The sequence below is a fragment of the Aethalodelphis obliquidens genome, unplaced genomic scaffold, assembly GCF_003676395.1.
Source record: "Aethalodelphis obliquidens isolate GAN/ISIS:26980383/991018 unplaced genomic scaffold, ASM367639v1 scaffold12, whole genome shotgun sequence".
Lineage (NCBI taxonomy): Eukaryota > Metazoa > Chordata > Mammalia > Artiodactyla > Delphinidae > Aethalodelphis > Aethalodelphis obliquidens.
Genome location: NW_020837956.1, coordinates 23,843,760 through 23,863,329, shown reverse-complemented (window position 1 = coordinate 23,863,329; position 19,570 = coordinate 23,843,760). Strand labels below are relative to the sequence as shown.

The 19,570-nt window shown below is 38.3% G+C and overlaps 1 protein-coding gene across 3 annotated transcripts in view; it reads right to left on the bottom strand.

Annotated features, from left to right (window-relative positions):
* Positions 1 to 13,027: 13,027 nt before the first annotated feature.
* The window catches only part of ASXL2 (ASXL transcriptional regulator 2), a 126,658-nt gene continuing 120,115 nt past the window's right edge, over positions 13,028 to 19,570 (bottom strand). For all 3 annotated transcript variants that reach the window (XM_027113655.1, XM_027113654.1, XM_027113656.1), the window contains one exon: positions 13,028 to 17,160. In XM_027113655.1, coding sequence (XP_026969456.1) covers positions 14,677 to 17,160 — 2,484 coding nt within the window. In that variant the 3' untranslated portion in view covers positions 13,028 to 14,676. The remainder of the gene's footprint in view (positions 17,161 to 19,570) is intronic.

Genomic DNA, 19,570 nt, shown 5'->3' with positions numbered 1-19,570 from the left:
TTTGCCAGGGGTTGCGGGGAGGAGGGGAGGGAGGGATAGGTAGAGTACACAGGGTTTTTAGGGCAGTGAAACCACTTTGTACCACACTATAATGGTTGATACATGTCATTATACATTTGTCAAAACTCATAGAAGATACAACACTAATGTAAACTACGGACATTGGGTGATAATGATGTTTCAACTGATTTTAATAAATATACCACTCTGGTGTGGGATGTTGGTAGTTGGTGGGTAGGGAGGTTGCTGGTATATGTTAACTCTCTGTACTTTCCCTTCAGTTTTGCTGTAACCCTAAAACTCTTCTAAAAAAAGTTTATTAAAAAATATATGAATCAATAACTGAAAGAACTGCAAGGAGAAAGAAAGAAATCTACCACTGTAGTTGAAAATTTCAATATTCCTCTCTCAATAATTGATAGAGCAAGTAGATAGAAAAATCAGTAAAAATATGAACTTTTTCAACCAAATTGACTTAATTGAAATTTATGGTATACCACCCCAATGGCAGCAGAATACGCATTTTCTTTTCAAAAATACACAGAAAAGGGCTTCCCCGGTGGCGCAGTTGTTGAGAGTCCGCCTGCCGATGCAGGGGACGCGGGTTCGTGCCCCGGTCCGGGAAGATCCCACATGCCGCGGAGCGGCTGGGCCCGTGAGCCATGGCCGCTGAGCCTGCACGTCCGGAGCCTGTGCTCCGCAGTGGGAGAGGCCACAACAGTGAGAGGCCCGCATACCGCAAAAAAAACAAAAAACAAAAAAACCCACAGAATGTTATAAGCCATAAAACAAGTCTTAATAGATTTAGAAGGATTCAAGTCAGACAAAGTATGTTCTCTGACTACAATGGAATTAAAATAGAAATCTATAAGAAGTTGATATCTGAAAAGTCTTCATATATCTTGAAACTAGATAACACACCTCTAAATTACACATTGGTCAAAGAAGAAATCAAAATCAAAATTAGAAAGTATTTTGAACTGCAGAGAAATAAAACAACAACATATCAGAATTGTTGGAATGCTACTAAAGCAGTACTTGGGAAATTTATAGTACTAAACACATTATAATAAAAGAAAATTCTTGAATTAATGACATCGGCTTCCATATTAAGACATTAGACAATAAAGAACAAATTAAGCCTAAAATAAGCAGAAGAAACGAAACATAATAATAAGTATCAGAGTGGAAATCAATGAAAAAGAAAACAGAGACCCAATAGAGGAAATCAATGAATCCAAAGCTGGTTGAATTTTCTGATGTCAATCAATGTAATTCATCATATTAACAAACTGAAAAAGAAAACCCATATCAAATCAATAAATGAAGAAAAGGCATTTGACAAAATCCAACATCCATTCCTGATTCTGAAAAACAACAACAACAAAAACCCCAACTCTTGGCAGGTAATAAAAGGGAACATCCTTAGCCTGATGAAGGGCATCTAGGAAAAACCTCTAGCTAACATCATACTTAATATGAAATACTAAATGCTTTCTCTGTAAGATAAGGAAAAAGGATTTCCACTCTCACCATTTCTATTCTACATTGTACTACAGGTTCTAGCCAGTGAGGTCAGGTAAGAAAAAGAAAGGTTATCCAGAATAAAACTTTTTGTCTTTGGAGATAACAGTCATCTATAATCTGATGGAATGTACAAAGAAGCTAATAAGTGATAATAAAACTAATAAGTGAGTTTAGCAAGGTAGAATATAAAATCAGCATAAAAATATAAATTGAATGTTTTCCATCAATTATCATTTCATCATATCTACCAACCGATACTCAAAAATTGTGTTAATTTTTAAATTGAAAAAAATTTTAATTGCCACTTACAATATCATTAAAATTCTTTAATGTAGGGTTAAATCTGACAAAAGATACAAAAGACTTATTTACTGAAACCTATAAGACATTGCTGAGAGAAACTAAAGAACATATAAATAAATGGAATAATGGGTTGATGGTGAAATACTGTTAAGATCTCAATTCTCTCTAAATTGATGTATATCATAAACACAATCCTAATCAAAATGCTGTTTGTATAGAAACTGACATCCGATTCTATAATTCATATGGAAATCAAAGGACTAAATGATTGGAAAAACGGGCAAAAGAGTTGAACTGACACTCCATGGAAAAAGGTATATGGATGACAAATAAGCACATAAAAAGATGTTCCACAACATTAGTCATTAGGAAGATAACACTACACACTTGTTAAAACGGCTAAAATTTAAAACACTGACCCAAATGTTGACGAGGATATGGAGAAACTAGATCTCTTATACCATTGGTGGGGATTTAAAATAGTACTACAATCACTTCGCAAAATATTAATAGCTTTGCAGCTTCTTAAAAAGCTAAACATAACACCTACCGTATTGTCCTGCCGTTCCACTCCTAGGTATTTGCCCAAGAGAAATGAAAGCATATATCCGTACCAAGAGTTGTACATAAATGTTCACAGTGGCTATATTTGTAATAGCCGAACCCTAGAAACAACTCAGATGTCCACTGACAGGTAAATGGATAAACTGCAGTGCATCCACACAATAGAATACTACTCAGCAATAAACAGAAATGAACCACTCATACAGGTGACAACACAGATGAATGTCAAAATAACTGTACTGAGTGAAAGAAGCCAAGCAGTAAAAAATACATACTGTGAATTCCCTGGCGGGCCAGCGGTTAGGACTCTGTACTCTTACTGCCAAGGGCCTAGGTTCAATCCCTGGTCGGGGAACTAAGATCCCACAAGCCGTGCAGTGCAGCCAAAAAACAAAAACAAAACAAAACAAAAACATACTGTATGATTCCATTTGTATAAAATTCTTGAAAATGCAAACTAATTTGTAGTGACTGAAAGATCAGTGGTTGCCTGGGGACGGTGTCAGCAAGGCTGGAGGGGCTACAAAGAAGCACAAGGAAATTGTAGAGGTGACAACTGTGTTCATAATCTTGATTGTGGTGGTAAAATATGTCAAAACTTATCACATTGTATGCTTTAAATATGTACTGTTTGTTATATATCAGTCATACTTTAATAGAACTGCTAAAAACATTTAAACAGTAAGGAGAACTAGGGAAAAAAAGCAGGGGTTAAATTTTTTACAATGTATTGTTAAAAGGCTTCTTAAGCACATCATGAAAACAAATGTCTTTAAGGAGAATGATCAATTTAATTACAGAAAATTTAAATGTTTCTGTATGGCAAAACAGACTATAAACAAGAATGGGGGACATGAAACTAGGAAAAATATGTGCAACAAACATTGCAAAAATTAATATCCTTATTATATGAAGAACACTTACTGAGGAAAATATGGAACACTCTAAACTACAAGGATATATTGTACAGCACAGGGAATATAGCCAATATTTTATAATTTTAAATGGAGTATAATCTATAAACATTTTGAATTAATATGTTGTCCACCTGAAACTAATATATGGTGAATCAACTATACCTCAATTTAAAAAAAATTTTTTAATGGAACACTCTAATAGGAAACTTGAGGGAAGTCCTGTTGAGACAATTCACAAAGAAACGGAAGTAGCTCACATAGAGAGGTATTTGACTTCAGTAAAACATTTTAAAGCGCACATTTAAAAAATGAAGTAGCTTTTTGCCTCTCAGATCAACAAAAGATGTCCACTACAAGAATTCTACTCTTCCCTAGAATTGCTTAATATGTCAGAGGAGGATGGTTAATAGTTTTGCTTATTTTTAAAAGTGCTTGCTTCTTGTCATCAATTCCTGGTAACCTTCAGCACTGATGATACATTTTGGGTTCCTGGTTGTACTTGGTTCTGTTCTCAGCTATAACTTCTTAGGTCCAAGGACACTTTTCTGAGTCATTGCACAGGGTGGTCTCCAAGAGCTTTGCTTCCTTCAAAGATACATGGCTTCTTCTAAGGTCATCACTAGTTTCTCTAGTGCTACAGGGCCTTTTTTAACTCCATTGGCAGAACTTACATTCTTTATTTCCTTAAAGCCTTTTTAAAATAGACATTCTTGGGACTTCCCTGGTGGTGCAGTGGTTAAGAACCCGCCTGCCAATGCAGGGGACACGGGTTTGAGTCCTGATCTGGGAAGATCCCACATGCTGCAGAGCATCTAAGTCCATGCGCCACAACTACTGAGCCTGTGCTCTAGAGCCCACAAGCCACAACTACTGAGCCCGCATGCTGCGATTACTGAGCCTGTGCGCCTAGAGCCTGTGCTCCGCAACAAGAGAAGCCACCGCAATGAGAAGGCCACGCACCGCAACGAAGAGTAGCCCCCACTCCCTGAAACTAGAGAAAGCCCGCGCGCAGCAATGAAAACCCATCACAGCCAAAAATAATAAAAAAATAAATTTATAAAACAAAAAACATTCTCATGTTGTCCAGAAAATGTCTCACAAGTTTTATTTCTCTAACCACTTTGAGTTTCGTTTTGCTTTCTATTGTGGTAAAATACACATTAAAATTTACTGTTTTAACCATTTTTAAGTGTACACTTGGCATTAAGTACATTCACATTGTTATGCAACCATCACTACCATCCATCTCCAGAACTTTTAACACTAACTCCCCATCCCCCTCTACCTTCATTCCCTGGCAACCACCATTCTACTTTCTGTCTCTAGGAATCTGACTATTCTAGGTACCTCATATAAGTGGAATCATACAGTATTTGTCCTTTTATGTCTGGCTTATTTCACTGAGCATAATGTCAAGGTTCATCCATGTTGAATTATGTGTCAGGATTTCGTTCCTTTTTAAGGTTGAATAATATCCTCATATGTATATACCACATTATTTATCCATTCGTGTTGTTTCCCCTTTTAGCTATTGCGAATAATGTTGCTATGAACATTGGTGTACAAATATCTGTTCCTGCTTTCATTTCTTTTGGGTGTATATCCAGAAATTGCTGGATCATAAGGTACTTCCGTTTAATTGTCTTGAGAAGCAAACTGTTTTCCACAGTGGTTGCACCTATTTACATTTCCACCAGCAATGCACAAGCATTCAATTTTTCTACATCCTTGCTGACACTGTTTTATTTTTTGACGATCAATATAGCTATCCTAATGTGTGTGAAGTTGTATCTCATTGTAGCTTTGATTTGCATTTCCTTAGTGAATAGTGATGTTGAGCATCTTTTCATGTGCTTATTGGCCACCTGTATGTATCTTTTGGAGATTTATCCAAGTCCTTTACTGAAGTCCTTTATTCAAGTACTTTTTAAATTGGTTGTTGGGTTGTAGGAATTTCTTATATATTTTGAATACTGATTTTTTAAATTAAATATATGAAATATTTGCAAATACTGATATTTTCTCCCATTCTGTGGGTTGCCTTTTCACTGTTGATAGTGGCCTTTGATGCACAGGTTTTTAATTTTTAATGAAATCCAATTTATCTTTTCTTTTGTTGCCTGTGCTTTTGGCATCATATCCAAGAAATCATTGTCAAATCCAATTATGAAGATTTCCCTGTTTTAAGAGTTTTAGCTCTTAGGTCTTTGATCCATTTGAGTTAGTTTTTATATATGGTGTAGAGAAAGGATCCAATTTTATTCTCTTGCATGTGGATATCATTTTCCCAACATTTACTGAAAAGACTGCCCTTTCCTCATTGACTTCTCTTGGCACCATTGTCAAAAATTATTTGACCACATATTTGAGGGTTCATTTCTGGGCTTTCCATTCTGTTCCATTTACCTCTATGCCTGTCTTTATGACATTACCACACTGTTTTGATTACTGTAGCTTTGTAGTATAGGTGTCCTTTTAATTTTTGAAATACATTCCCTCTTTATGGCTCATGTTGAGTCCTTTAACTCTCTTTGCGTGTTGCCTGAAGAGACTGGCATTCTCTGTAGTACCCAAATTTAGCCAGGACCCAGGGACAACTGTGCAATCAGGTAGGGGAAGGGGAAACAAGCAGGTAAATCATTCAATATGGTGTCTGGTTTCTTTGGAAAAGAAAAGGCACAGTCACTGGAGTAAAACTGTATGCCTTTATTACACATAAAATGAGTCATTAAAATACAGTTTGTCCATGTGCAGAAACATTATTATACATTCAATTCTGAAGGTAGTTTTATACGACCAATAAAAGGAACAGTCTAAAAGTGGGAAGAATAAAGACAAGAGTGAGAAGGAGCTAAAAGGCAGAGCTTTATCTGTCAAAGTGCTAAGGCCTATGTGCACAAAGATTTTAAAGTAAGACCAACATAAGGTCATTTCTTCCATTCTGATTTCTCTTAAGGTATGATGCAATGAGTCACAGAATTAAGACGGGTTTAAAAAAAATAGGTCATAGCACTTATGGCTAAGAGAAAGGTTTTTAATTTCTAGAGTTTCACTTATCATGTACTCTAGATCTTTCATGGGTTCTAGAAATTTCGTTAAGTCTCTAATAACAAACTTGCTCTTCAATCAGTAGTTTATTATCAGAGAACAAATTGTCAGGTCCTGCCCAGCCCAGAATCTGTCTCCTTATGCAACAAGCAGGTGACCAAATTTGAGACTCTGGAAGAGTTTCATTAATTTAAAGCTTGTTCAAAGTGATTACATATAGGTTCAGATGGGGTCACTTCAAATTGCTATGCCTGAAAACCTAAAATGAAAACAACTGCTGACTTGGGGTCCAAGTCCAACTCCAGCATTCCCAAGCTCTAGGTATCTGAAAACATTAGACACTGGTGTTTTGAAAAGAACTGACCCAAGAAATGTAAAATTTTATGTACCACACTTTCCGTAGGAAGGACGTAGACTGTGTGTAAAATAATAGTTACCTTCAGACATTTTGACATTAAATGCATTGCTTTCTTATTGGGCTAATCTGAATTTTAAATATTAAGTATTTAAAAAGGGATCCATGATTAAAGTTAATAAAGTGCTGACTCAAGTTGGTTTAATATAGTATTTATGAGCCAATGTTTGTGTCACTAAGACACAGGTGCACACTCCTAAATCCTGAGCAGTGGCAAAAGCTGTCACTAGATAGACAATATAGTTCAACAGAAAACTATTAGCCCACAAAATGCCTCAAATCAAATTCCATGTTCCACTCATGGCAATTCATTACATTATGGGAACCCAAAACTTAAAAAAAAAAATTCGGTAAAAGGGAAAGAATAATTCCTAGTTTACTTAAATCTATCTTAAATCCAGTCTTGGGTTTACCTTTCTTCTCTCCTAGGCACTGGATAGGTTTCGTAGTCAAGATGAAAGTCAGGATTTAAAAAATTCCCTTTAGTTTCTTTTGAGCTTGAAGAACCAGGAAAGTTGAGTTTGCAGTTATTCTTCAGGACAACCCACTATCTAGTCACAGCCCATCTCCACAGCTCATCATCTCTCTCTTCCAGGGTTAGTCTGTCCTTTTTGTTATAAGGAAATCTTTGTAGGGATTCCCTTTTTAGGTTAAGACTGAAAGATACACAGAGGTATAGAGATTCCTTAGTTTATACAGTCCCTATGAAAGAAACCCAATCTTCTGTTTAATGTCACTAAGTATAAGGAAAATACAGGATATCTGCCCTCCTAGTTCCTGGACAGAGTTGAGACTGTATTACATGGTGGAATACACCTCATAATTTTTGACTAAAAGGTGAACATGGATATTTTGGAATACAGAATTCAAGTTGCAAATCCAGTAACCCAGGTAAGGAAAGTTCAATAATAAGCACTGACAAAATATATTCATTTATCCTTTTAAAACCTTTCTACCAGAAAGTCTTAAAGAATTAGGATTTAGGCCACTTTATAAGGGGTAGTGTCCGGCTGAAGCCTCTTTTAATGCAAGTTGTGACTTAGAAGTAGAAAGGAAAAAAAAAGTCAATTCTACAATATTAGAAGAAAAAGAACAGTAATTTTATCCATTATGGAGGGAAAAAGGGGATGAAATATCTCTAACAATTTTAAATGAATACACTTCCTTCTCACCAGTCTATAAGATGAAAATCAAGGTTATGTTTTTTTATTCCCTTTAGCTTATTTTGGGTTTGACAGGAAAGCTGCATTATTTACCAAACTGTTATTTGAAAGGGTTAGCTGAACATAAGATGAAGCATCTTTACTGGCATACTGAACAGTATTCATTGAAAGGGATTGCTTTCGGCCTGATTTTCTCAATTTAGGTATTACCAAGAGATTCCTTGAAATTCTGATTAATCTCTAGATCTTCCAGTGACAGTTGTCAAAAAAAGGTAAATTTTATCAACCTGGCTCAATTCCACACTGTAATTTCATGTAGGGGCAATGCCTTTCTTTTCTTTCTTCATGTTTTGCCAAGTGCCTCAAATGCTTCTATTTCGTAGTTCATTTACTCTTAAACTTCCAACACGTCTTGGGAAATAACGTAGCATATATTACTCCTTGAGCTGTGAACTAGACATGTGCTGTATGGTTACTACTTTTAGGAAGACCTTTTACAACTTACATGACTGCTTTTCTTTACCTTTGCTTAACCAGAACCTTAGCACAGTGCTTAGCACATAGATGTTCAAAAGGTATTTGAATTAGTGAATAACATGATTTATGTACAAGAATTAGAAACATGCGAAATTTGATTTGTGAAGACCACTCTTGGTCAACTAGTGTTAAAAGCGATGAACACAGGTTTCTAAGACTCTGTGATGTAAATAAAGGAAAGCTGGGGATCCAAGTTGAAGCTGTGTTGTGATGTACTGCTCTTTCTCAATTAACTGCAGTCCAACTATACCTTAGGGTCCTATGTCATTACCTGAATATGAATGTTACTTCCTATGAGGTAGGAATAAATAACAGTAAGTACATATTAGAAATTGGGGGGGGTGGTCTTTGTAAACAGTCATCATGAACTGGTTCACACACATTTAAATATTTCACCTTCATTCGTATCTACCATATATGGGAATTACGAGGATGCAGATGTTCCCTGAGACTTAAAATTTTTCCTTTAGAGATAGTGTATTTTCAGCGAAGATTTAGCACTGTTCTCTTAGACATCTAAACTATTCTCAATGTCTTTGGGAAGCCCTATGTCTGAATTTTCAATTTTTGAAAAATAGTAAGGCCGTCTTTTAAAAAACATTCTTGGGACTTCCCTGGTGGTGCAGTGGTTAGGACTCTGTGCTCCCAATGCAGGGGGCACACGTTCTATTCCTGATGGGGAACTAAGATCCTGCATACCACAGAGCGTGGCCTTATGGGGGGCGGGAAGCATTCTCAAGTATCCTAATTTCCAAAAATTGCTGTTTTTATCAGTTAAAATAACCACAACTGAGCAATTGTGGGGAGAACTAGTGAACTACAATTAAAAGTGTTTCATGGGTCATTAAGATATTCTTCAAACTCTGACCTTATTTCCTTTCAGGTCACCAATAAAGCTATATATTATTCATTTTTAAAGAACGGGCTATACGCCTTTATTCCCAGAGACTATCTAGGTATCCTTTTGCTTCCTCAATCATATCCTAAAACTAAATATTTACAATCACAAAATGACTTCTCTTGGACAGCAGGACTCGATTATCTCTAGGTATGGTTAACCTCTCCTAACGTTTTGGTTAAGTCCTCATTTCCATAAACACTCTTCCTGACATTAGGGAGATCAACATTCAAGTTCTCTTAGCCCTTCTATCTCCAGATCAATTGGGAAGGACATAAAACTGGCTACAAAACTCACTTCTCAAAGGAGGGAAACAGAAAAAAACTTTTCTATTATCTTCACGATATTATTTCTTCACATAAACCCTATGGCCTGGAAGGTGGTGGAAGTGAATGTTTGCTAATGAATTATTAACCACTGTGGAGAAAGGAAAACCTATTCCCGCCACCCCCACCCCGAGATATTTTCTTGCCATTCTTTGTCTTAGAAGCAAACAATGGGCACATTAAAAAACAATGCACTGTGTTTTGTTTTGTTTTTACTTTCCCAGTAACATTAGGTGGTTAGGAGAGAGAACAGTTCAAGGGTGAAAGCACAGAGACAGACATATTAGGAGAATTTAATATTTTTACTAGAGTTCTGAAAGAAATACGCTACCCTGATTTATCACCAAATTCCTCATTTTACTATCTACTATGCAATCTGTTGGTAATCTTCCAATAGTAGTATAAGACAACAACTGAGGGCCCTTACCCACACCACCTTCACATGTATGTCAGACCTCAAGATGCACCGAAAACTCCAAGGTTTTTATTTCCACTTTAATTATCTTTTACTTAATAATAAAATGAAAAATAAGAATATATGAATACATACAATCTATATACATATATTTATTGCAAATACTTAAAATTCTTATGTAAAATGATTTTTCTATATTTGTGAAAAAATATGACTTTTTAAATGGTGTTGACACCAACTTCTCTGTACATACCCTCAATTCCAATGTTAACAATTCCTTTAAAAAGGCAAAAGACACAAAAGTTTAGCATTTACCAAACCAGTCTGTACAAATCTTTTAGCCAGAAGGAAAAAAAAAATAGCTTGTGGTAAATAAGTCAATTTTCTTTTAAAATAAAAAATAAACTCCAAAACTCTTCCCCTTATTGCATTTTTTTGGAAATAATCTGAGTGTCTTTAGAGTAACTTCCTTTGAAATAATTTGTGCCTTAACAGTGAGGCCCTACATCAAACATACCTTATATGAGAAATTCAGAGTCTCCCACTGTCACTTTTTACATAGATATTAAAATATATATTACTTAAAATATATTACTGGAAAGCTATTTTTAAAATTGATCTTTAATAGTTGTATCAAATGTAAAGCATTAAAAAAAATAAGTAACCAAGAATCTATGAAGGTCTTACTTCCAACTTTAGGAACTGCTTTACCTATTGTCCTCTTTCAATAGGTTATGTAGGTATTGAAACACGGTAGGAAAGATCCCTGCCTATCATCATGTTTCTCGGAGTCTCTTTGGACTATTCTATAAATTGAGCTGCAAACTACCCTTGGCCAAGTTTTTTTACTTAGCACATTGTTGTAATGCAACAGGGAGACTTTTCTCTCCTTGCTGTGAAATCTGTAGGTCACAGAGAAAACAACCCTGGTACTGCTTACTGACAATGAGCTCTAGAAACAAAGAGTGATGTAATGACCAGAGAAGACCCCCTCATTATAACAAATAATTTCACCCAAGAGTTCTTTAAGGACTCTTAGGTGAAGAAAGGCAGTAAGAGCAATTAGGATGGTAAACGGTCCAATTATTAATGTACCAATTTATGCCTTCACCTGGAAGGCAATGACGTCCTCCTTTGGCTATTTAAATCTGTGATAACTCCTAAAATGTCTACACTGTGTGCCTTCCCAGCCCATGTAAGTATGCTTCCCCTGCCCCAAGAAAAATTTCCCAACTGCCAGACCTTATTCTTAAAGATGTTACATGGGGTACCACAGACAGCTTCAGTATCTTCAACACAGGGGTTATGTAGGGCAAACAACTCCAGGTTATTTGGCTTTATTTTCTGTTTAATAGGATGGAGAATTTTAATGAAAATTCTTTAAAATTTAGGGAGTCTTCTCTACTAGACAACTTAGAACATTCCCAAGTAAGACTGAGATGATATATTGTTAATGCCACCTCCCCAAGGTGACCTGAAGTGGAAGGTTATCTGAAGGCTTGAGAAGCATACCCTGGAGGCATAAGCATCAGGCATAATGCCTGACTAGTCACTGGAAATAGTGCAACTTAATACCATAAAAATAAGCTTAGCACTTATTAGAAACATTTCAGACTGAATTGAAAGGTAAAGTAACTGAAAACCTAAGATAAAAACTGCTTTAAAGGTACTGGAATACCATATTCTAATAATTTAAAGGTTTTCTTGTTCCTACTGCTTCATTTTCAAAAGGGCCAGATTGTAATTTTTCTTTTTTCTTCTCAGCTCAGTCAGCACAAGATGAATGACCTTCTATGTGAAACCGTTTTGAAACCGATAGATTGCATTCAATTTTCTACCAATCTAAGAGAATCTAACTATTCTCTCATTTAGTCAAGAGTGAGGCAGTGTACCTATTTGACGATTTATTGAATATTTTATTAGCTGGGTATTATCTGTAAAGAGAATCTGGTGAACAGTAATGCTTAGGACCTATCTGCAAGAGCCTGGGTCAAGATGAATAGGCACGATATGGTTTGCTCTCTAAATGGACTTGAAAATCCCTGATGCCTTTCCTCCTTTCCTGGTTAGTCTGTCCATCCTCAGATTAAGAGAACCATGGAGGAGAGACTTTCTATGATAGGAAAGGTGTGAAGAAGAAAAATCATTTTGAAAAACCAAATTGGTTAACTCGTGCTCACCGTGGGGTCGGTTCTGAAACAGTCAACCACTTCCGGCAGCAGACCACCCCTCAGTCCTGCCACTCAAGTGGGGAGTGACAAAGCTGGGAATGGAGAGTTTTAACTAGCAATAGGTCTTTTTAACACCCCCTGGGATTACCCAGGGCACTGAAAGTTTGGGAACAGAACCATGGTTTCTGACTCCTACTGGTTATTGGCTAGAGAACTTGCTCCTTATCCCTGGATCCTTACAGATTTCTTACCTCTTAGCTATGTGTGTGCTGGAAGAAAAAGGGAAGTTAGAAGGACATCAAATTATCTTGGTTGAAACTAGAACACAGATATTAATCCTATATTTGCTTTGGGCCACAAAAAACTCAGAAACAAAAAATAAAAAATAGAAGTAAATAGTTTCTTATGGGGTTTGAAAGTATTAAAAGAGTGTATGTATAATGCAGGAGGTGAGGTAGGGAGGGGTGGGTAGCAGAATGCGTGCAAAGCTAAGATTACTACTGCCTACTTGCCCCTAATCTGGAATGTGACTTAGTTAACGAGTCTAAACTGTTCTGCAGGGGGCTTCCCTGGTGGTGCAGTGGTTGAGAGCCCGCCTGCTGATGCAGGGGACATGGGTTCGTGCCCCGGTCCGGGAAGATCCCACATGCCGTGGAGCGGCTGGGCCCGTGAGCCATAGCCGCTGAGCCTACGTGTCCGGAGCCTGTGCTCCGCAACAGGAGAGGCCACCACAGCGAGAGACCCGTGTACCGCCAAAAAGAAACAAACAAACAAAAAACCATTCTGCATTTTGTATATATCACATCCTGAATATTAAGTACAACTATGACTGTACTAGGTTGCACTAATAATGTATGTCCTTTACATACGTGAAATTAGGAGATTTGAAATCAATATGCAAATGATACACATTGACAATCCCCAACTTTTTAATACCGAATTCTGGTAAATTGTAGATTTATTTTAATGTTCTTTAACCATGACCTAAATGTATGTACTCAAAAATTCTTTAGTCACTAGAGACAGAATTCAACATAAAGGAAACAAAAAATAAACAAAAACAAAAATTTGCAGCTGATTTCTTTTCCTTTCTAGATGTTTCCTAAGTCATTCACTAAAGCCCCTTTACATTAGAAATTTCTAGTGTGTAGAGAGCAGTAGTCCAAGAGAGGGGACATGTTTTCTAAAACAGGAAAAGTGTCTGACTTTTACGGTGTGTGTGTGCGCACGCACACGTGTATGTTCAGAGTAATATATAAGATTACCCCCATATTCCTCAGATGCCTGGGAGGTCAAAACAGGTTTAACAGAATGGGCAAATGTGGTATTAATGAGTTTTTCTACCTGTAGCAACAGCTAACTGTAGAACATTAGGTAACAGGTTGGGAGAGAAGAGGATGAGAGGGGCTACTTTGTTTCTAGTGTTAAAATTGTTTTCCAAAGTTCTTTATGTTCAGTTCAACAGTTTCTGCACCTTTACTCTGCTTACCCAACAAAACACATAGTTCAAATCACCCTATCACTAACGCTTTTCTGTTAATTTTATACTAGTATTTCAAACTTGTTTGTAAGCTCCCACGAATGACTAAATCCTCGGAGATTATTGCTGGAATTACTGCCCTGCACAGGTGACGGTAACCCAAGGGGCCCCGCGAGGCAAACTTTTCATGGACCATGCACACTGCTTCAGGGCAAGGGAGTGGGATTAGGGAACAGCAGGGATCCACAAACTGCAAGCAGAGTGCCTGGCAATAGTACTCGTTTATGGAAGCCAAGAACCAAGTCAGAATTTTCAGAGTCTCAAGTACTGCCTGTGAAATTAATACCTTATCAAAAATTTCAACTTGAGAAGGTTCCATCTAAGGTAAAGGGACTGAGTAAACCCTGAATCCAAATCCTGTGAAGGCTGAATAACCTACGTAAAGCCTGCGGTCAAGACATAATCAACGTGAGTGGTCATTTCTTCAGACCATTCCCTCACTCCTTTCTTTTCCTAGCCTCTTAAGAAAGGGCAGAAGGGAAATCGCTTCCTTTCACCATGCATGGCATTAAACTTTTCAAAGTCACATGAAGTGGAACATCAATCTGAAGTCAAAGTAATACATTATTACCTAAACACCTGGAAAAATGTTAAAACAAGATGTGACATATTTACATGATTTTGTAAGTGCAAACTTGTCACAAATTCACAAAGTCTTGACTTGGACTTACTATACAAGGTGCTTTTCCTCTAAAATGTAAGATCTGTACTCTGTATTCCTGATTAAGTAACACTTGTCTCTTAAGACAACTGAAACCTAGTTTATTTCTGTGATTCCAAAAGAACTCAAAAACCACATCTGTCAACCCTTCCCCCTTCCTGCCTTCTTTACAGTGTGTTCTCCCGGTCTCATTACCGAACGACAAGGCAGGAGACACACAGTCTGGAGGGGCCAATGCAATCATCGTGGCAGAAGGCTCCACACCCCTTGCACATGATCATGGCTTTCAATCGGCAGTAACATTTCGAAGGTGTGTCCTCTATGCTGTTCTCTTCAGGAAAGGCCTGAACAGGAATGGTCTGGCCGTGGTTGCTGGGATTCATAGCTTGGCTAGCAGGGATGGTTGTGACAGTCACTGAAAAGGACATGACATCACCGACATTGCTAGATACCTGGCTACAGTCAGGCATCCCCGGTACAGCAGAGTTATGGTCCATGTCCGATGAGGTGGAGACGTTGATCATGCCTCTGTAGCTTGGCCCAATCTGTGTGGGGCTTCCATACAGCTTTGGGGTTTGCAGTGGTGGAAGGAGTAGAGACTGATGGGTAGGGCTGTCTGCAGGTAGAGGAAGAGCAGTAGAATTGAAAAGCTCAGGGCTGCTCCGCACGGTCTTACCTCTCACTGCGTGAGCCATCTGCTTCTGTGCTGCCTGAATAAAATCTCTGGCTAGGGTCTTCTCATCAAATGTTTGGCCTCTAGTGAACAGGTAATTTTCCTTGCTTAAAGTGGTTTGCTCAGGCACTGGCATCTCTGCCTTCACATTCTTTTTAGCTGAACAATCACTGGTGGATAGGGTTTCTCTACTGTGGGGTCCTGAACTTGCTTCACACTTGCCAGAACTCTGGGAAGCCTGCGGCTCCTCCTTCACCATAACAGATTCTTGCTCATCACCAGTACTTTCCTCATCAGTATCATCTTCTTTACCGCTGCTACTATCTCCTGCTGCATTTTTACAATCTGTATATCCCATCTTCAAGGCCTCAGTGGGGCTACTTAGACAAAATCGGTCTTCGGGGTTTACAGAATGGGTCCTCCTAAGGCTCTCTGAACCCCGGCCATAGGTGGAAATGTTAAGTAAGTAGTGACCTGCCATTGCAGGCTTGGATGTCCTTCTGCCAGCAAAACCCAGCATAAACCTCTGGCTTGTGGAGATGTCCTCTAACTGGAAACCTGAGTGAGTGAAGTTGAACTGGGAGGGCTGCACAAACGAGAGAACATTCTGCCTCCGAACCCTTTGGATGAGTGTCTGAAGGATCTGATCTTGGGTTGCTTTACTTAGTCCTTCTTGGTATTGGTGTGTGTCAATGCTAGCGTCCCTTAGATCCTTACCTGAAAAGAGCTGAAGGGGTCTTGGAACCTGGGGGAGCTGCTTACTTTGCAAACTTTTACCCAGTTGCTGTGTAGCTGGATGGGACTGTCTCTCATTAACTTCCTCTCTGGTGCTATTTTCTGTTACGCTGGTACCTGCGAGTGCTCCTATCATCATCCCCTTTTCCTCTTTTGTAGTTAGTGGAACAGTTTTCATTTCAACTTTGGTGAGAGGTTTAGGCAGAATTTGCTCCAGGGGAACATCTTTGCCTTGCAGCAGCTGAGTTACCAAAGGATTATTAGCAGGGATATTAGAGCTTGGCCTTGAAATGGGTCCATTCATACTTGAAGAAGCTCCTGGGGTCTTAAGGCTAGAAGCTGCTGGCAAAGTGCTCGAGGATGGAGCTGATCCAGTAGGTGCTATGGTTACAACGACCTGGGGTACAGGAAGCTTCTCTAAAGAGGCTGTTGCTAATAAAGATGTTAAAGGGGAGGGAGTCATGTCCACTGAAGCACTAGCACTTATCTCTGCTGAGGCTGGAGGGTTTGGTGTATTCTTACTAGAACCTGCTTTGGGCTCAACTGTGCCATCGACTGCAAAATGAACAGGTGAGGCACCTGCGATTAGAGCAGGATCTGCTGGAGTAGGAGGTGCTTTCTCCTGCCTACCATTACTGGGCCCTTGTGGGTGGCTAAGAGAGGCCACCGTGGCTGCCGCCCTGGTGGGGTTTAGTTTTTCATTACTTACTTTCCCTAAAGCTGGTGGGGGTGTGTTAGCGTGGGCTGGTGACGGGACACTTGAGCACGCTCCACTGATGGCAGATGGTGGAGGCACTGAGGAGGTTTGCTGTAGTTGTGCTCCAGAGACACTGTGAGACTGTGCCTGGCCTGGGGTCTTGGTCTCAGATTGGGGCTGAGTCTCTGGACCACAGGGTAAAAGCCCTCTCGTACCTCCCCTGCTTCCAGTTCCTGCCAGTTCCAGTGTGGGGCCCTTTCCAGTTTCACTGACTCTGTTTGAGTCTGGACTCCCTCCTCTAGCAGTTCTCCTTTCAGCCCCCTCTCCTGGACCTTGTCCACCCCCTGGGCCAGGTCCTGGAATGGTCCCTCCAACTGAGGCGGCTGCAGCAGCTGCGGCTGCAGCAGCAGCTGCTGCCCTCTGTGCTTTGACCAGCTGGGCTTTTGCTTTGATGTCTGCGAGAGTTCTGGCTCCTGTTCTGTTAGGACTAGTGATGGAGATTGGAAAACGAGCCCTGGGAGAGACCTGCGATGTAGGAAACGGCATGGGGGAGATTCTGGAGACCGGGATCTGAAAGAATTAGGGGGAAAAAAACAACAGAGCTTAGTTTTCATTTATAAGAGCAATCAAACTTCATTAACACAAATTCTGAGTAGAGTGAACCCTATGACAAGGACGGGAAGCCTGTGACTAAGAGACCAAACCATGGGGACAGCCACAAAGGTTTGTCTCCAGGATCCTTTCACCTCCTCTATTGGTGCCAAGGACTCCCCTCCCTCGACATCCACTCCCACCCCAAAGCCTCAAACCTCTTCTTACAACACAGCTCTCTCTTAATGTCATTACTACTCATAACAGCTGATCATTTAAGATAGAGACCTTTCTATGGTATCTACATTTTAAAATGTGTGTAAAAGCGAGAAGACAGAAACAGAAGAAATGAAGAAGTAGCACACCATTACTGTCTTTTACTCCTTGGCTTTACTACCGAGGTCCAGAGGAAAATTCTTGTTCTCTTCTCTTTTACACACGCACACTTGCACAGCTAAGCATATAGGCTGAATTATCTCAAATTACAGAGGCTTCTAAACTGCACTGGAAGGAAGACAGTGTGTGATCCACTCTGCCCACCCACATGACAGGGTATGTATATAATGTCTGTAATGTTAACCAATGTCATTCTCACCCCCTGCTGGCATTATACTTATTTGTGGAGCTTTTAAAAAATATACATCCTCTCAGTCCTGTCCTTAAAATTACAAATTAGAACTCCTAGAGAAAAAATGCATTTCTAGAAAGCTTCTTACGAGATTCTGATGCATCATTAGGTTTGAAACCACTGATTTTCATATCATAAAATATTATACCTAAAAGGAATCTGACTCCTGTTCAAAACAATACTTTGAAAGCTACTGGAATTAAGTAGAATGAAGCAGTATCTGGGCCTTTCTAATAGTTGGAAGAATTTAAAAGAGCAAATAACTGTTACAGATGTCCTAGGACATGTAATTAAAAACATATTAAGCCGCTGAGCTCTAAGAAAATGCATGTCATCTTTCTGGAACTCCTTAAATTGAGACTAATAAAGTCACTAAAGATTTTTCATTATCTGCAATACCCATTTCTAAAAAGGTCAGCAGTCCTGAAGAATTCTCTGCCATTCAGAAGTTAGACCTCTAGGATTCTGTAACACCTGTCACAAAGCCCACATATTTCTCATCATGAGATATACTCAATCTCTCTCTTAAAGCTGAAATCTACTTTACATCCAACTGCACACAGTATTTTAGAAGCTGCCCAGAATAAGAAAGAAGCAACTGTTGCCCCTTGGTAATACCATCTAGCAGAGACAACTAATAGGGGGAAAAACAGATAAAACTAGAAAATTAAAAACAAGAAAGTAAAAAGCACAGTTGTGCAGGGGAATCATATATAGGGAACAAGCAACCTTACATTAGAATAATCTTCAGAATAACAACATATCCAGCACAATAAAGGATACCTATCATAATGACTGAATATCATTAATAACATGTTGATTAAATAAGGACAATCCTTAAGAGTGGTTAAAATAAAAAGTTTTAATGCTTAAAAATGAGAATTTTCAGTTATTTAGGTAACTAGTCCTATTACCCGTTTATATAGAATAAATGAGATGTTATACTTTTTTTTAAAGTACAAAACCCACACAAGCTTTCTAGGCACTGATAACAATTCAACAATTTAACTTATTGAGAAGCCCTACCCTGGTATAGCAAAGGAATTAGATTCTTTCTGTTATAATTGTATACTGAATGGAAAAATACATAATGTCTGTTTGAGTTGTCCATCTCTCTATATACATATATGTACACATTTTATATTGTAGATATGCATATATAAAATAGATATAATGTGCATATATAATTTTATACACATATACATATATAACATTTGTAATAAAATTCAAATTTTGTTTTTCTATTTAAGTTTTGTTTAAAAAGATTTTGTTCTGTTATAAATTACATTAAGCTTTGTCTAAGAAAATGGGATTTGAGATAGGATCTAAGGTAAGAGTGTTACTAAAGCAACTTCTGGTGGAAAGTTTTTGGGGAAATGAGAAAGAAGTAAAAGAAAGGAAAGAAGTTAAATAACATTAACTTGGTCACAATGGATTTAAGTTTTCAGTGTAGAGTCTCTTTGGATTAGCAGAAAGATGAGGAAATAGAAATGATGGTTCTTACCCAGCGTCATTTATATAAAGTAAAACCTAGACTATAACTCAGCTCTCAGGTTTAGAGATAAGTTCTAATTGACACCCATTAAAGAAAGGTTTCTCGTATTTTTATAAGAAGAATACAAGTGATTATCATAAAACTCAGAATCCCTAGCAAAGCATAACAGTGTATGCTAATGGTAGAAAAATATCAAAAAAAGAAAAAGAAAAAAGAAGAGATTCCTAAGTGCTGCAATCACAAATCTTAAAATTAAAAAGTAATGA